The sequence below is a fragment of the Ipomoea nil genome, unplaced genomic scaffold (assembly GCF_001879475.1).
Source record: "Ipomoea nil cultivar Tokyo-kokei standard unplaced genomic scaffold, Asagao_1.1 scaffold2480, whole genome shotgun sequence".
NCBI classification, from domain to species: Eukaryota; Viridiplantae; Streptophyta; class Magnoliopsida; order Solanales; family Convolvulaceae; genus Ipomoea; species Ipomoea nil.
This window is the reverse complement of record NW_017618908.1, coordinates 4,862,511-4,882,155: the sequence shown is the minus strand read 5'-3', so window position 1 is coordinate 4,882,155 and position 19,645 is coordinate 4,862,511. Positions and strand designations below refer to the sequence as shown.

Sequence of the window (19,645 nt, the reverse complement as noted above, 5' to 3'; positions counted from 1 at the left end):
GAATGTCAGATAACCTCCACATTAAGTTTTTAGCTATTGGAAGGGAATGTGAGATACCCTCCAATTTCTTAGGTAATCTCACATTCCCTTGTCTTATTACTAATGTTGGGCTTTGGACGTTTTAATCAATTTGTCTTATTACCGTTGTCTTATTTACATATCTTAGTTTTAAACCAAACACATGGATCTAACATTCCAAGTAATCTAACATTCCCAACAATCTTACATTTCCTAAGGTAATCTAACATTCCGTGAACTAAACGCCCCCTTAAGGTATATGATTTCATAACACAAGACACAAAAATTCACAAAATAAGACACATACACATATACCAGGGTCCACAGTGCACTGTGTCCGTGGTCCATGGTATAAGGATTGTTTTCGAAAAATTATACTATAGACCATGGTCTACATTACATGTGGACCATATATTGTAATTTATGCCACTCAGGAGGGGCAATATATGGGGCAATTTATATCCTACACCACGGCGTACATTGCACTATGCGCCCAGATGCAAAACGACGTCGTTTTAATTATTTTTTTTTTTGAAATTTCCCGCCCCAGTGAATGGCAGTAGGCTTTTCTTTAAAAAAAAAACCCGCTGTTCAAGAATGTACATAATGTTATACTTGAATACACATAATGTTATACATGAATACACATAATGTTATAAAAAAATATACATACTCTTTTTAAAAGATAATACACATAATCTAACATAATACATAATAAACATAAACTTTTAACATAATACACATCAACTCTTAACATAATACACACAAATTTTCTGATTCGGATGTACATAATTGTATAAAAACAATGTACATAATTGTATAAAAAATACACATAACTCTATGAACCAATACACATAACGTTGTGAACGAATACACATAACGTTGTGAACGAATACACATAATCTCAGCAACTTCCTACCGCGCCTCCCAACACGACCCCAAAACGACGTCGTTTTGGGAGGCGCGCGGCGCACAATGCTATGTGCGCCGTGGTGTAGGATATAACGATTGAATATATGGCCACATCTTGACAATTCATGAGCAACATTTATACCACTTAGAATTGAGATGTGACATTTATAATTGGCATATTCTTGAGGGGCATAAATTATAATTTTCCCTTTATATTTTTTTTTTGAAAGGTAACAAACCAGCTTTATTAAACTAAATGTTCAATACAAGAAGGAATCAAAGATAGCCAAGTAAAAGGACCAGACTGAGAATGAGCAGCTCTAGCGATTGCATGAGCAAACTTATTCGCTGATCTCGGAATAAAAGAAATAGACACTGATTCAAAGTGTCGTTGTAATTTTCTGCACTCGCGTAAAATACATCCAGCATAAGAGAGATCATGTGCCTCATCATCAAACCACTTACATACCATCTGACAATCTGAGAAGATGGCAACCTTCATGTCTCCACGATCCTTAGCCCAGGACAAGGCTTCTTTCACTGCAATAGCTTCGGCCAAAAAAACATCATGCATGCAACGAAGTGAACCATTTTTAGCCGCTATATACACACCAGCATTATTCGTCAAATAAATGCCAAAAAACGCGGTATCTATATCCGGAAACACCGCTGCATCCACGTAAATACAAGTCGTTCCTGAAATTGCATGCGGCTGGTTAACACCTACTGAAATTTGTGGTGTGCTGGCACTCTGCATAACATCCTCCTCCCAATCATTCAGCATATTCGATACTTCCACCAGAATAGGAGGTAAAAACCATTGTTCTGTTGAGTTTGTCTCATATATGGATTAGGAATAAGTGTTTGTCTCATACTAAGAGTAGGAGTGAAACGGGTAGACCTATTGTATAGGGATTGGATCCCTATAAATATATTGGTTGTATCCCTAAAGGGTTGTGTCACCACTATCACCATCATTATGAATAAGAGAATTGTTTCACTCCCGTGGATGTAGGCACTTTGCCGAACCACGTAAATCTTGCCTTCTTTACCCTTTCTGCCATTATTATTGTTTCTTGTTCTTGTTAATTTCAACAAATTGGTATCAGAGCATAGTTGAGATGGGTAGTTCAAGTACAAAATTCGAGGTATCAAAGTTTGATGGAATAGGGAATTTTAGGTTATGGCAGATTGGGGTAGAGGATTTGTTGGCATATTAGGTCCTTCTGAAAACCTTGAGGGCGGAAAAGCCAACTAATCTGAAAGAGGCTGATTGGGAGGAGTTGAAGAAGCAGGAAGCTATGAACGTGGTTCAAGCCGATGACTCTTATTATAGTGAAGGTGATGTTCTAGCAGTAACTAGTAACAAGTTCGAACATTGTTTGGACTTGTTGGGCGTTTCTAGAGTCTAGATGAGAAAGTGGTGAGGGGCGCTGTAGTGTTGGCAGCGCGGATACCAGGAGGGGTCGTGGACCTGGTATCGGTATGGGCCAGTATGGCACTGGTATCGCTATGGGTCAATATTGGCTCGGTATGGGCCAGTATAGCACTGGTATGGGTCGGGCTTGTCAAGAGTCACGGCTGGTATGAGTCGAGCTTGTCATGAGTTACGACTGGTATGGGCCGGGCTTGGCATGAGTCACGGTTGGTATGGGCAGACGCTTCGGGATGAAGCGATTCGTGAACATGCACTGGGAACGTTTGATGCTGCGTGGTGCGTGTTACTAACCAGTGGCAATTACTGGTTAGTGGAGCATTGGGCAAGGCACACGGGTTTAGTGTGACTTTGCAGGGGCGCTGTTGTGTTAGGGGCAGCGTGGATACCAGGAGGGGATATGGATCTGGTATGGGCCCGGCTTGGCGTGAGTCAAGGCTGGTATGCGTTGGGCTAATATGGCTTGGTGTGACGGATTGCTTGGGACAAAGCAGTTCGTGAACATGCACGGGGAAACGTTTGATGCTGCGTGGTGCGTGTTACTAACCAGTGGCAATTACTGGTTAGTGGAACATTGGGCAAGGCACACGGGTTTAGTGTGACTTTGCAGGGGCGCTGTTGTGTTGGGGCAACGTGGATACCCGGAGGGGACATGGACCTGGTATGAGCCGGATGCAGGAGGTCAGCTAAACGAGACAGTTAGCATGAGTCGCGGCGGTATAACAGGTCGACGGCTGAGGGGCGAATGGCTTGGAACAAAGCAGTTCGTGTACATGCACTGGGTAACGTTTGATGCTGCGTATGCATATGGCTGGCTAGTTAGGATAAACATGGTTGTTCCTACCTATGTGTATATGTGAGATAAATATTTTTCTCCTAAGGGCATAATTGTGAAGGTGGAGATGGTGAGATAAGTCTTTTCTCCTAAGGGACATATTTGCTAAGGTGGAGATTTGTTGAGTTATCTTTTTCTCCTAAAGGACATATTTGCGAAGGTGGAGAAGTCTTTTCTCCTAAAGGGCATATATGTGAAGGTGGAGATGGTGAGATAAGTCTTTTCTCCTAAAGAGCATATTCGTCAAGGTGGAGATTTGTTGAGTTATCTTTTCTCCTAAAGAACATATTCGCCAAGGTGGAGATTGTTGAGTTTGTCTCATATATGGATTAGGAATAAGTGTTTGTCTCATACTAGGAGTAGGAGTGAAACGGGTAGACCTATTGTATAGGGATTGGATGCCTATAAGTGTTTGTCTCAAACTCAACATGTTCATTATTCCAGACTAAAGCGTTCCGATGTTTCCAGATAGACCAACAAATTGCCACACATCGAACCACAATCCTCTTATCAGCCTGCGCTAGCCATTTAGAGAGACAACCCGCAAAGTCATCATCTACGTTTAGCAGCCGAAGATGAGCATCAATCCAAAGGGGGCGAACTTGAATACAATCCACAAACAAGTGCTTTAAAGTTTCAGGGTGTTGCTTGCAAAGATGACAGGCCTCGTCAACATCCACTCTTTTCATTTTTAACGCTGTCATCGTGGGTAAGACGCCATGGATACACCTCCAAATAAAATTAGAGATGTTGGGAGGTATCTTAAGCCTCCATAGCTCCTTCCATGCAAAGTTCAAGTGCTGCCCATCATCCTGGAGAGAAGAAATAAGTTTATACCCATGTTTCACAAGGTACTGACCTCTAATGTCACCACGCCTGTACCAACAGTCATTATAACCCATAGCCACTGGTATTTTCCGAATCAGCTCAATGTCGCGATTCTCAAAAAACTCCTCCAGCTTCCCCACATCCCAGTCGTTAGTCACCGGGCTGAGTAATTCACTAACTGTCATATTATGATTCTAGGTTAAGCAGGGAGTGCGTATATAAGGATCCCGAGAATCCGGGCAACCAAGGATGTTTCCAAACCAGTGTGCCTTCTCCGTTACCAATACGTTTCACACATCCAGTGGACAGAATGTCCTTACCCGCTAAAATTGAACGCCACACGAAACTGGGATTAGCGCCGATTTTAGCATCAAAGAACTCACTTTGGGGATAATAACGTGCTTTGAGAATACGTGCTGCTAAAGAAGTTTGATTTGTAACAAGACGCCATCCCTGCTTGGCCAATAGAGCAAGGTTGAACTTGTTTAGTTGTTTAAAGCCTAATCCTCCATCACCCTTCGAAGAGCACATACGTCGCCAAGCCATCCACCGTATTCCACCCCCATCGTTACTACGCGAACTCCACCAGTACCGGTTCATTATACGTTCAATATGCTCGCAAAAGGTAAGCGGTAGATAATATATGCTCATGGTATAAGTCGGCAGAGCTTGAGCAACACTTTTGATTAGGACTTCCTTCCCGGCACGAGACAACACTTTTTTATTCCATCCGGCTAATCGATGTCTCAATTTAGTTTCTAGATATGCAAACACCTCCTTCTTATTACGACCAATACCCATCGGCAGGCCCAAATATTTTCCCAGATTTTCCACCACCAAAACATTTAGAATTGATGCAACTTCAAGCCTCACAGTAGGGAGAGTATTGGGACTGAATAAAATACAGGACTTACTGAAGTTCACTGATTGACCAGACATAGCCTCATAAGTAGTGAGACACTCCTTCACCGTAGTAGCCTCGGAAATAGTCGCCTTGAAAAAAAGGAGGCTGTCATCCGCGAAAAACAAATGTGAGACGCCTGGTGCACCACGTGCCACAATACACGGGGATATACGATGGTTATCTGCCGCTCGCGATAGTAAATACCCGAGTCCTTCCGCACAAAGGATAAACAAGTAGGGTGATAGAGGATCCCCTTGGCGTAAGCCCCGTGATGGCATAATGATATTGGTCAGGTAACCATTCAAACCCACCTTGTACCGCACAGTTGTAACACATCTCATAATAATATCCACCCAACGACTGTCGAAGCCCATACGGATCATAACCTGCTCAAGGAAACCCCATTCCATCTTGTCATAGGCCTTGGCCATGTCAAGTTTAAGCGCACACCATCCAGTGGTTCCTTGCCTTTTACGATTTAAATAATGTACAACTTCTGAAGCAATCAGTACATTATCTGTAATGAGACGACCCGGTAGAAAGGCGCTTTGCTGGTCCGATATTACACCTTCAAGAACCTCTTTGAGTCTATTGGCCAACATTTTAGACAGTATCTTATAAGTCACGTTACAGAGAGCAATTGGCCGAAGGTCCCCCATTACTATCGGCGCTGACTTCTTTGGGATCAAAGTTACATGAGCATCGTTCATCCCTTCTGGCCAACTCTGACAATTTAAGCAATTCATAATGAAACGACTCACATCCCCACCAATCTCACTCCAAAAATGCTGGAAAAAAGCAGGACTGAAACCATCAGGTCCCGGGGACTTATCAGGTGCCATAGAAAATAGCGCCTCTTTGACATCTTCCATAGAGAAGGGACGGAGCAATTTAATATTGTCCTCATCCGATACCCTAGGCAGAAGACCATTAAGTGCCGTACAATCCGTAGCACCACCTGAGGTGAAAATATTTGTGTAATAGTGCTCTACAAGCCCAATTAGACCCGCACCTTCCACCCATTCATCCTCAAAATTTTTCAACTTAGTGATGGTATTCTTCCTCCTCCTAGCCGTCGCATAAAGATGAAAGAATTTTATATTTCTGTCTACGCTTGTTAACCAAAACTGCTTTGCCCTCTGTCGCCATATAATATTTTGTTGATCGTAAAGGGAATTCAATCTGGTATTTAGTTCCCTAATCCGAGAAAGCCCCTCATTGTCCCTTCTATCGCGTAACTGATTAATGCTATGCTGAAGATAACTAATATCCTTAGTAATACGCTGAATCAAACTACCACCCCAGTGATTAAGCGTTACTCCACAGTGATCCAGCCTTTCCGGTAAAATATCACCTCTTGTCTCATCCCATGCTTTCAGCACAACGTCTTTGCAACCAGATTCTTTTAACCAGGCATTTTCAAACATAAACCGTCTTCTTTGACGCCCCACAGAGGGACCCTCCAACTCCACAAAGATTGCAGTATGATCACTCATAACTACATCATAATTACGAACCTCCGCACGTTCAAACATCACTCTCCAGTCTGCACCCGCCACAGCCCTATCAAGCTTCTCCTCTACCCAATGATCAGTGCCCATTCCTCGTTCCCAGGTGAACTGCCTACCTTTCAATCCCAGATCAAACAGGTGACACTCATCCAAAGCACGCGTGAATCCCTCAATTGATGAAGTGGGATGCGGATGCCGCCCACGCTTCTCGTTCGGAGACATAATATCATTAAAGTCCCCAGCTACTAACCACGGAAGATCCGACTTATGACGAAGAGAGCGTAGCAAGTCCCACGAACGTTGACGATTAGTGCTTTCCGAGAACCCGTAAAAACCTGTCAACCTCCAAGCATTGCTGCCAGGCAGCCGTACTTGAACATCGATATGATTCTTCGAGTAGCTAATAAGACTTGCCACATTTTTATCCCTCCAAAGCAGTGCTAAACCACCCTTACGTCCCCCACCATCCACATAGAACAGACCTTCAAAGTTCAACTTTATTTTTAAGTTTTCTGCATGTACTTGACGTACCTTCGTTTCCATAATAAAAATAAACATAGGCTTGGTTTTGGCCTCTAGTGCCAATAATTCATGAACTGTACGTGGGTTGCCCAGACCACGACAGTTCCAGCATAGGGTACTCATTGGGACGGGCGGGAATGGCCCAAGCCAACTCCCGCCAATTGCAAGTTTTTTGAGACATCATCGCATTCCATGGCCTGTACCTGCAGACTGCTTGGTGTAGCTTCGGACTGGCGACGACGTTTTGGATCCACAAAGGTAAGTTCACCTATCTCAGACTCCATGCACGTGGTACTGCTTGCATTAGCTGTCACGCTATTTTTGCCATAATTTGCAGCAGAAAGAACGGGGATATTTTGGCCTGATTTTGTATGCACAAGAATGGAAAGAGAATTATTATTAATAACTTTCTTTCCTTCCGAAGATTGATTAGCCGCAATTCCCGGGGAAATCCACTGATCGCGCTCAACAGTTACTTCCGGCGCAATCCACTGCTGCCCTGCTACCGGAGTGCTTCTCCGACTACCGGCTCTCAACTCCGGTCCAAAAGCCTTCATCCGCGTAGCATCGTCTCCTCGTTTCACCTTCGGACAAAAGCGATCTCCATGCCCCAAGATTCCACAGATAAAGCAGAAAGTAGGGAGTCGTTCATAACGAAAGTCAACCCGTATCCATTCACCATCATCCTTTTTCATTCTCATTCCTTTTTTCAAAGGTTTTGTGATATCCATCTCTACCCACAATAATATGAATACAAATAAACAAATTCAATCACATTGAACCAAACATAAGAAAAGTTATAGATAGAGACGGAGCCAGAATTTCCTTTGAGTGGTGCAAAGAAGCAAAGGTAAAATGAATTCAAAAATGTTCAAATACAAGGTTCAAATACAAAAGTTGATTTTCTTCTAAAGAATTTTTTCATAACTGAACTAAAAAAAATATAATCTAAACAAGTAAACATAGAATTTTCTAACAAACAAATAAACTGATAAACATAAACAAAACATATATAATTTCTGGAAATAAAACATTGGCTACACATTGGCTCTCAACCATCCTTGACACTAATGCTCGGCTTTCTACATTGGCTACATTGAAGAGGAAATTTTTCTCTAGGTGGAGTAATTTGACCAAACGGTTGGCAAATAATGGCACTTTTGAGTTGTCCACTCTGGGTCTCTATGCTTATGACACAGTGTGGCTACTCGCTCATGCTCTTGATGCATTCTTTAAGCAGGGCGGGAATATTTCATTTTCTGAAATGAAACGAAATTGTAGTTGTGTTGAAAGAAACTGAATATGTTATACAAACAAAACTACTTTATGCGAAAAAGCCCGGAACAGGTGCCGTTTCTTTTCATTAAAAGAAACGACACCGTTCTGGACCATGGTCCATAATGCTTTGTCGACGATGGTCCACGGTATAATTTGCCGTTTGAATGGTGGCAAGCCAGTTTTCACAAAGTGCCATGAGAACTTTGAAACCCATATTTCACTTCAAGACTCGAGATATATGGTAATCTCGTTGTCTTAATTAGAAGTAAGTCTAGTGAGGTTGAACAATTGGCCTAATTAGGGTCAAGGTCAAGGTCAAGCTCTGATCGGTTAAGAGTTATGGTGATAGTGCCTCTTGTGGAGGATAATTCACATAGCTGAAACAAAGTCTAAGAAGTAGAAAATTCTAAACCAATAGCTAATCTGGAAAACTTAGATGTATAGTTGATCTGTTCAACGGGTGTCTTGTCTTAAACTTATTCTAAACTTGCATTTATTGATAGGATAACTCGTGACTTACCTTTGATATCACTTGTTAAGATCAAACACTTACCACTAAGTCAAAAGTTATAGTTTGTAACAAAGGCGTAACTTTATTTCCTTATACCGCCACACATTTTCGAGATGTTGAGTGTTAAACTTGACTCTTTAAGCCATTTATCAATCTCCACTCAACAATCCTCCATTACCGGGTGATAGACTTGACTTTTACCGACCTCCGCCCAACGTAATCTAAGCATTAGCTTAGATAAGGTCAAATTTCCAATAATTAATGTAGCAATGACTTATGTCCCAATTCCCAACGTAAGTAGACTGGCATCTATGACAGAAGTAAAAGTAGAATATATACATGGCCGGTTTTTGGATTTTTGTGTCCACATTCTTATAAATAAATGAGGTCATGCCCCTAACAAAAGTATAAGTGTGCAATCTTTAAAATCAATGTCATAAAATATATGATTTTTACTTCAAATTAGTATGAATGGTGTAATGCCAGCTAAATGCAAAAATCACAGTTCCTACTTCAATTTAAATTAAAGCTAGGGCAACTAAAAGTATCATATTTACCAATAGCCCCGAGCCCCGTCGATGATTTGCCAGGTGATCTCCAGCAGAGCGGCGGCGGCGGCGTCCGATGTAACGGCTGCATCAGAAATCATGTCGGTCACGGGGTAGATTCTTAATGCCAATAATCTATATCTATTATTGCGTTTGATGCATTGACGGTGATTATTGGCGTTGTAATTTGTGGAGATTAAATATGACGACAATAATGAGTTTGTAAAATGTGAGATGAGTTGGTGTAGATTTATTTTATTTTTTATTTCTTAAGTAGCTAAGTCAACGATAAATATTAGGCCCTCTAAAAATTGAGGCCCTGTGTTGTTGCCCATCTTGCACGGCCCAAAATCCGGTCATGTAATATATATATATATATATATATATATATATATATATATATATATATATATATATGATAGGGTTTCAGTGAGAACATGTGCATACGAGTGTGTTTGCACACATTTAATGCACGTTCGCACACACTTAATCTAATCTAGACCATTAAAAAATATTAAATGAATGCACACGATTTGTTCTCACGTTCTCACCTAAATAGGTGTTCTCATATGATCTTAAATATATATGTATGTGTGTGTGTATATATATATATATATATATATATATATATATATATATATATATATATATATATATTATATGAAAAAATAGCATTTTTCCCCCTGAATTATTAAGTGGCAGTTTTTCCCCCTAAAATGTTAAATAGACCTATTTACCCTTAAAATAAATATTTCATTTATTTTTCTTCTCCAACAAATTATTGACCACGATTTGGTTCAAACCGAACAGACACTATAACAACCAAACCGAAATATTCCGATTACAATTTAGAATCGAAACCCAATATTTAGAGTTTATTAAAATCGCGAACCGGAACGGTCGATTCATGTTCTCAACTGAAAAAATAAAATACATTTATTGTTGAATTTAAACTATTTTAAAAATAAAAAATAAAATTTTAAAATAAATTTGAACCAGCAGTTCAAACTGGATCTGGAACTGTGAACTGACGGTTCAAAATCAAAATCAAATCGCGGTCATATATATACTTATATGTGAGAAGCAGAATAAATGTAAAAAGGAACATACATTATTTGTAAATATTATAATTCTAATTTTAAGCTAACACTAGTAGTTGTTCCAATTCGAACCGCTGGTTCACGGTTCAGGATCCAGTTTTTCCGATTCATGATTTTAATAAATTGAAATCCAAATATTGGGTTCTGGATCTGATTCATAACCGAAAACTTTCAACTCGATTGCTATAGTGTCTAGTTCAGTTTGAACCGAACCGTGGTAAGTGGTTTTTTTTTTTTTTTTTTTTGTCTTTCGCTGCATTTTTTTCTTTTTCCCGTGCACATTGTTGTCTCTTTTGGAGCACACAATTTATACCTTCAAGTGCATATTGTTGTGCCTTGTAGTGCACATTGTTGATTGCAGGTGTCTCGTTAGTATCTGTTCAAATATACTTTCTCAACCTGAAGTACACAGAGTCAACAACGCCTCGACTTCATGACCTCCCACATAAGAGAGGTCACTACATGCCATCTGAACACAAGGTACTTCGCATTACATGGTAGATCCTGTATCGAATTTAGTTTCACATTTTTGTGCATTCTAGTGCACAATCTTGTGCATGTCAGTGCACATTTTTTAATATCGTAGGTGTCGAAATTTTTTTAAAGAGCAATTGACTTGAATTAATTAATGTCTGAAATTTATCCGCATTTCAATGCCAGCAATTGCACGGAGTCTTTGGTCTTTGCAATCTTCTAAGGTCTAGCGAATTAAAGTCTCCCAATCTATAAACAATAAATTTCCATCAAGAAAAGCAAAACAGAAAATCTATATATACAGCAAACATTTCACTTTAGAAACAGATATCAAAATGAGAACTCTTTTCCTGCATTTTTTGTTCTCCCTTTTATTGCTTTCCATGCACAAAATTTCCCATGCAAGGGATACACTCACTTCCACTCAGTTCCTCAAAGATGGAAACACCATCATTTCATCTGGTGGGAGCTTTGAGATGGGGTTTCTCAGCATCCCTGCTGGTTCCATAAACCGATATGTCGGTATATGGTACAACCAAATTCCTGTTCCAACAGTAATATGGATTGCCAACAGAGAAACTGCCCTAACTAACTCAACATCTGCTGTCTTGAAGATCGTTAAGCCTGGCCGGCTACTTCTTATTGACGGCAAGAATGACACTTATCAAAGTATAAAATGCAGTATACAACTGAGCACAAGGAGTAAAAAGTCTTTTCCATTATTTGTAGTTTGTTGAGAGCAGTTACTTTGTAGTAGCCTGTATAAAGGCAGTAGCTGAGCAGGTTTTAAGTTTGGTGTTTTTCATCTCTCTGTGTAATATCTCTCCATTCTCATATAATAAAACTCTCTGCAATTTCTTCTTCATTATGCTGAAAATATCTAGCTTTCCTAAGTTCTGAAATGGTATCAGAGCCCCGCAATATGAGCTATGCGGCGGTCCTCTCGGCGGATGCAGAATCCAACGGAGCTCCGTCAATAGAGCGTCCTCCATCAATGTCGCTTCCGCAGCGAAGTGCGAGTGCAAGTTCGGAAGACTATGAAAATCCGTTGTTTCTGCATGTGAGTGAGAATCCGAATAAAGTGCTTGTATCTCCTTCATTGACCGCGTCTAATTACAGCTCATGGAGTCGATCGATGAGAATAGCCCTAGAAGTTAAGAACAAATGGGGAATAATTGACGGATCCATTTCCGTTCCAGATGTTGGACACCCTGAATATGGAGCTTGGAGGAGATGCAACATGATCGTGAGTTCCTGGCTATTAAAATCAGTTAGTCCTTCAATTGCTCAGAGTGTTATCTATTTTGAAAAGGCAAAGGACATATGGGAGGACTTAAGAAAGAGGTTCTCTCAAGCAGATCCACACAGAATCTCAGAACTCCAGGATGAAATCTACAATAATAAACAGGGAATTTTGAGTGTTACTGACTACTACACAAGGTGCAAAACATTGTGGGAAGAAATGAGTGCATTACGGCCGCTACCTGTTTGTGAATGCACTCCTAGATGTTCATGTGAGCTTGTGAAGAAAATCATAAAGGAACGTGATGATGATCAGGTAATCCGTTTTTTGAAGGGACTAAATGATGATTTTACTAGTATTAAATCAGGAGTTTTAGTTCTAGATCCTATGCCAGATGTCTATAAAGTGTTTGGAATGGCACTCAAACTAGAAAGACAAATCAGTGGCACAAATATTGGATGCAGTGGGAATGATATAATGCAAGCTAATGCCAGTCAAGGTAGCCTCACAGAACAAATGAATGAAGAAGTTGTGGCTGTTGTTTCTGGTTCAAATAATGCAAGTAATTTCAATAACAAAAAAAGGTTCAACACTAACAGTGGAAACAAGTCTGCAGCAAAATGCACATTTTGTGGAATGAACGGTCACACCATAGACAAATGTTACAAAAAGCACGGATACCCCCCGGGATGGATTGCAGGCTATAAGTCCAAAGGAAAACAAGCACAAGTTCAAGGACAAGTAAATCAGTTAGCAGTCTCTGCAAATGCAAATCAAACTGGAGATATTGGAATATCAAATGAGCAACTCCAGAAATTGATCACACTTATCCAGACACAGATTGGACAGGGTTCATCCACTGCCGCAACAGTTTCACTTGGTATTCCTACTCCAACTTTGGTTCCAGATTTTAAAGCTGTGGCAGAGAATCCACCCGAAGGCAAGTTTACTTCTATAGCTCACATTAATTCTATTTTGAGATGTTCTGCCACATGGATATTAGACACAGGTGCAACAGATCATATTACATGCTCTTTGGAATTTTTTGATGAATATAGTGCTGTTCAGGGAACTGTGGTTAACTTGCCAAACGGGGAGACTGTTAAAGTCTCACATATTGGAAACATTAAACTATCTGAGAACTTATGGTTAAAGAATGTTTTGTGCATCCCCAGTTTTACTTTCAATATTGTGTCAGCCAGTAAATTAGCCAAACATTCAAATTGTAGCTTACTCGTGATGGCAAATGAATGTTTGATACAGGATGTTCATGGGATGATGACTGGTTTTGCTAAGGAAGAGAATGGGTTGTATCTTCTGACAGAGCCTCCAGCAAAGAAAATTTCTTCTTTCAGTATGTCTAATAAGATACATTGTAATGCTATTAGTATGGATGTTTGGCACCAGAGACTGGGGCATTTTCCCATTACTAAAATGCATATGTTGTGTGGTTTTCATCAAACTTCTTGGAATAAGAATTTAGCTTGTGATGTGTGTCATTTTGCTAAGCATAAGAGATCACCTTTTCCTATTAGCACTTCCACTACTGCAGGTTGTTTTGAGTTGATACATTTGGATATTTGGGGTCCCTTTCCAGTTTGTTCATTGCAGGGACAACACTATTTCCTTACAATAGTGGATGACTACAGTAGGTTCACATGGCTACATTTGATGAGGCATAAGTCAGAGGCAAGGCCTTTGATCAAAGCATTTTACAACTATGTAGTAACTCAGTTTTCTACTAAAATCAAGGTCATAAGAAGCGATAATGGGGCTGAGTTTAATATGACTGAGTTTTATGCAGAAAAGGGCATTTTACATCAAAAGTCATGTGTTAACACCCCACAACAGAATGCAATTGCAGAGAGGAAGCATCAACATGTGCTAAATGTAGCTAGGGCCTTAAGATTTCAAGCAGCTCTCCCCTTGCAGTTTTGGGGGCATTGTGTTCTACATGCAACTTATTTGATAAACAGGTTACCCTCTCAAGTGATCAACTGGCAAACTCCTTTTGAGAAGTTATATGGTAAGCCTACTGATTATGCTCATTTAAAGGTGTTTGGTTGTTTATGTTATGCTTCCACACAATCACAGTCAAGACATAAAATGGCAGCAAGAGGAAGGAAGTGCATTTTCATTGGATATCCTGCTAATGTAAAGGGATACATTTTATATGATATACAAAATGGTTCAGTTTTCATATCCAGAGATGTACATTTTTATGAGCAGGAGTTTCCCTTCAAGACAAATGATGCTAAAAATACTTCAGCCAGTGAGACACACGATTTGTTTAATCCTTCTCTGCCAGTTCTATCTTTTTCAGATGATTATAACCTAGGTGATATAGCCACTGATGGTCATTCCATCTTAGGCGTTCCATCTGCCTCTCCACTTGGTCATGACAGTTCGTTGCCTGTAGCCCAAAATTCAGCAGCAGAGAATGGTTTGCCAGATGAAACTCAAAATGAATCTCATAATATTCAGCCTAGAAGATCTACAAGACAAAGGCATATTCCTGTCAGATTACAAGATTACCATTGTGATCCAGTGATACATGGTAGGTCTTCTCCACACTCTTTACATCATGTTCTTTCCTATGAATCCTTATCTCCAACATACAGAGTATTCACCACTGCTATCTCCTCAAATTATGAACCTAAGACATATAATGAGGCAATCAAATTTCAGTGTTGGAAACAAGCAATGCAGGCTGAAATTCAAGCCCTTCAGGACAATCATACTTGGACACTCACTGATTTACCTCCTGGGAAAACTCCAATAGGCTGCAAATGGGTGTATAAGATCAAACATAAATCAGATGGTTCAATAGAAAGGTATAAAGCCAGGTTAGTGGCTAAAGGATACACTCAGCAGTTGGGTGTTGATTATATAGAAACTTTTTCCCCTGTGGCAAGATTATCAACTATTAGGACTTTTCTTGCAGTGGCAGCCATAAGAGATTGGCACATTCAACAATTGGATATCAATAATGCCTTCCTTCATGGAGATTTAGATGAGGAGGTCTACATGGTCCTCCCTCCTGGGTTTCAAAGTGACAAGCCAAACCAAGTATGCAGGTTGATGAGATCACTCTATGGGCTTAAGCAAGCTAGTAGACAATGGAATGCCAAATTGACTACTGCTTTATTAAACATTGGTTTCACACAGGCTAAAGCCGATCCTTCTCTATTTACTAAGGATAATGGTAAATCTTTCCTTGCCCTCCTTGTCTATGTAGATGATATTATTGTAACTGGCAATGAACTGGAACAGATAAATGACTTGAAGAGGTTTCTGGATTCCACCTTCAAGATCAAAGACCTTGGCAAACTCAGCTATTTTTTGGGAATAGAAGTTGCTAGATCATCTGAGGGGCTCAACCTTTGTCAAAGAAAATATACTCTGGATATCTTACAAGAATGTGGTTTTCTCGAATCCAAACCTGTGAATACTCCAATAGTCCCAGGGCAAAAACTGATGCACAACGATGGTCCTCTACTTGAAGATGTTGGTGGGTATAGAAGGCTCGTTGGTAGATTACTCTATTTGACAGCCACCCGGCCTGATATTGCTTATGCAGTGCAACAATTGAGTCAATTCATTGATGCTCCTACTGAAAAACATCTAGCAGTGGCTCATAGAGTGTTGAGGTATTTGAAAGGTGCACCAGGAAAAGGCATCTTTTATCCCTCAAGTTCAGAACTACATTTGCAAGCTTTTGCTGACTCCGATTGGGCAGCCTGTTCTGAAACCAGGAAGTCCATTACAGGCTTTTGTATTTTTCTTGGGAAGTCTCTTATTTCCTGGAAAGCAAAGAAGCAGCCTACAGTTTCACGTTCCTCATCTGAAGCGGAGTATAGGTCTTTGGCTGTAACCGTGTGTGAACTACAATGGTTGTGCTACTTGCTGAATGATTTGCACGTTAGTCTTGACAAACCTGCAACTGTTTTTTGTGATAATAATTCAGCTATAGCCATTGCTGAAAATTTTGTGTTTCATGAAAGGACGAAACACATTGAAATTGATTGTCATATTGTTCGCCAAAAGGTTCAACAAGGTCTTGTTAAACTCCTGTCTGTTTCTTCTTCAAATCAGATTGCTGATGGATTCACTAAACCACTGCCTTTTCCTCAGTTTGACAAGTTTACTTCTAAGCTGGGCCTCCAAAACTTGTATGCTCCAGCTTAGGGGCAGGTATCAAAGTATAAAATGCAGTATACAACTGAGCACAAGGAGTAAAAAGTCTTTTCCATTATTTGTAGTTTGTTGAGAGCAGTTACTTTGTAGTAGCCTGTATAAAGGCAGTAGCTGAGCAGGTTTTAAGTTTGGTGTTTTTCATCTCTCTGTGTAATATCTCTCCATTCTCATATAATAAAACTCTCTGCAATTTCTTCTTCATTATGCTGAAAATATCTAGCTTTCCTAAGTTCTGAAAACACTATATGGTCCACCAATGCACCAAGATCATCAGCTCAGAATCCGATTGCACAACTGTTGGATTCAGGGAATCTTGTGGTGAGAGATTCAGAGGATGAAAACCCGGAGAATTTCCTGTGGCAGAGTTTTGATTACTGGTCCGATGGTTGCCATAGGAGGATACCTCTGAAATGCAAGAATGGAACAGATGGGTTCAAGAAGTATTCTGGGATAAAATTGCCAGACACTACACATTCTTGGTTTAACACAACTATGAACCTTAAAGAGTGTGAGCACAAGTGTTTGAGCAATTGTTCATGCACTGCTTATTCGAGTTTAGATATAAGCAATGGAGGAAGTGGCTGTTTGCTTTGGTTTAAGGACTTGTTTGATATTCGGTTATTGTCTCAGAATGGACAAAACATTTACATCAGATTCGATTCTTCTGAGATACCAGGTATATATGAATAAGAAACTTTTCATCTACTTTATATTTGATTTTTTTGTTTTTTTGTTTCTTTGTTTTTTTTGTTTTTTTTTGTTTTTTTTTTTGTTTTTTTGTTTTTTTTTTTTGTTTTGTTTTGAGACACCGTGTACATACATTTGTCTTTATTTAGTTACATTAGTTATGGAATAATTACGAATGAACCCGGAGCCAGACAACATGGAGCGAACCAAGTTCGAAGAACCGGGGGAACCCGGAATTGCACCCGGCCGACTCGGGCAGCCAAGCTCCGTGCTTGGCCACGGGGTCAACCAAGGCAGACCTTAGCCGAAGTCGGCCACACCGGGGTCGGCCAAGGCAAACCTTAGCCGAGGTCGGCCAAGGTAGACCTTAGCCGAGGTCGGCCAAGGCAGACCTTAGCCGAGGTCGGCCAAGGCAGATCAGACCTTAGCCGAGGTCAGCCACCCCGGGGTCGGCCACGTGGAGGTTAGCCACTTGGCCGAGCTCCATGCTCGCGCAAGTGACGGGGTCCTCGCGTTGTTCGAGTCTTGCGGCGTCAGTTGCAGTCCGCCAAGGCGGTTGAGATTACTCCCCACCATTCTCTCCGGGGTTGTTATGGCGAAGTTGGGTATAAAAACCTCATTCATGTCCTATTGAGACACAACTTGTCATAATCCAACACTTTGTTTTGTTATTACACGATTCCTACATTTGTGATAGCATTTCATATTCAATTAATGCGACGTTTGTCCCCGTGACTTACATTCATATCCATATTCGCTCATTATTATGGTTTGTTACATTATTCACATTCATTCAATCCTATACTTATTATTTCTATAATTTAATCGGGTTAATTAATTCAAACCCCCGAATTAATTTTCTCCATCAGTTGGATAAAAGGTTGAAGCAACTAACACTTTCATGATACTACAGACGAATCTTGTCATGCTAGCTCAAAGGGGAAGAAAGTACAAATCATCGTCTTAGGTTCTTCGTTACCACTAACTATAATAATCTTGCTAGTTCTGTGCTTTGGTTTGTACCTCTACAAAAAGAGTAAGGAGAAAATGATGAAGCTGAAAGAATGGTTAGAAATACCGTTATTTGACATGTCTACAATATCAAGAGCTACAAATAACTTTTTAGAAAATAACAAACTTGGAGAGGGTGGATTTGGAGCTGTTTACAAGGTATGCATATGAAACTAACTAAGTTTACTTTTAAAACTTCTATAGATTCAATTCATAACATCTACACGTTGTTTAATACAAATACTCAGGGTGTTCTAGAAAACAAACAAGAAATTGCTGTGAAGCGACTCTCAAAGACTTCCACACAAGGAGTACAAGAGTTCAAGAATGAAGTAATTTGTATTGCCAAACTTCAACACCGCAATCTAGTAAAGCTCCTTGGGTGTTGTATACAAAGAGAAGAAAAGCTTTTGGTCTACGAATACATGCCAAACAAAAGCCTGGATACCTTTATATTTGGTTTGGTTTCCTAATCTCTCCGATCCCTTACATCAATGCACTATAATTACTTCATTATATATTTTGTGAAACCTTAACTTGATTAACATCCTTTTGGTAGATGAAGCAAAGAGCATATTGCTTGATTGGCCAAAACGCCATACCATTATTAACGGAGTTGCACGAGGATTAATGTATCTCCATCAAGATTCTCGATTAAGGATCATTCATAGAGACCTTAAAGCAAGTAATGTTTTGTTGGATAACAATATGAATCCTAAGATTTCAGACTTTGGGTTGGCAAGAAGTGTTGGAGGAGATGCAACAGGAGCAAATACAAATCATATTATCGGGACACAGTTAGAACCTTTATATTGTGTTATTTATGTTGGACCATTCAACTGTTTTCTATCAATTTTATTAATAAAAATGTTTTCTTTTTGATGCAGCGGATACATATCACCTGAATATGCTACTGATGGAACATTTTCAATAAAATCAGATACATTTAGTTTTGGCGTTTTGTTGTTGGAAATTGTGAGTGGGAAAAGAAATAGAGGATTTTCCCATCCAGACCACAATCTCAACCTTATTGGTCATGTAGGTCATAAAAAATTACACTTATAATTTATTTTTGGTGAATCACTTCTATCACTCTTATTTATCTAAATTCACTTTGCAGGCATGGAAACTGTATAAAGAAAACAGGGCGTTGGAATTAATTGATGTCCATCTTGGTCCATCGTGTGATCTGTCACAAGTTCAAAGGTATATCCATGTCGGATTGTTATGTGTGCAACAACGTCCAGAAGATAGACCGATCATGTCTTATGTGGTAACAATATTGTCCAATGACAGTACCTTACCTGAAGCAAAAGAGCCTGGATTTTTCACAGAACAAAGAGTAAACAAGGGTGATTGCTCTTCAAGCACACAGGGAACAGGTTCAACAAACGAATGCACCATGACTGTCTTGGATCCTAGGTAGAGCATATGCAATAAAATCCTTGTAAAATAGTTTCCCTTTTGGTAAACAACTTTTACTGCACTTTCTTTTTCCTTCTAATAATATGTGGTTGAAGTTATTGATATTTCATACGGAGTATATAGAAGTGGACCGTTGATGCGGAACAGGAATTAAGGAAATAATAGAGAAATGGTCACATGCATGAAGTCTAAGAGACATGGAGATT

The 19,645-nt window shown here is 39.8% G+C and overlaps 1 protein-coding gene across 1 annotated transcript; it reads left to right on the top strand.

The window, feature by feature from the left end:
- The first annotated feature begins 11,211 nt into the window (after positions 1-11,211).
- LOC109152764 lies at positions 11,212-19,561 on the top strand. Its single transcript, XM_019300411.1, has 10 exons — positions 11,212-11,545; positions 11,761-14,997; positions 15,748-16,291; positions 16,396-16,466; positions 16,537-16,992; positions 17,917-18,173; positions 18,263-18,473; positions 18,574-18,811; positions 18,902-19,052; positions 19,135-19,561. The coding sequence occupies exons 1-10, from the start codon at positions 11,212-11,214 to the stop codon at positions 19,438-19,440; spliced, it is 5,805 nt and encodes a 1,934-aa protein (XP_019155956.1). The 3' UTR covers positions 19,441-19,561.
- Positions 19,562-19,645: the final 84 nt, after the last annotated feature.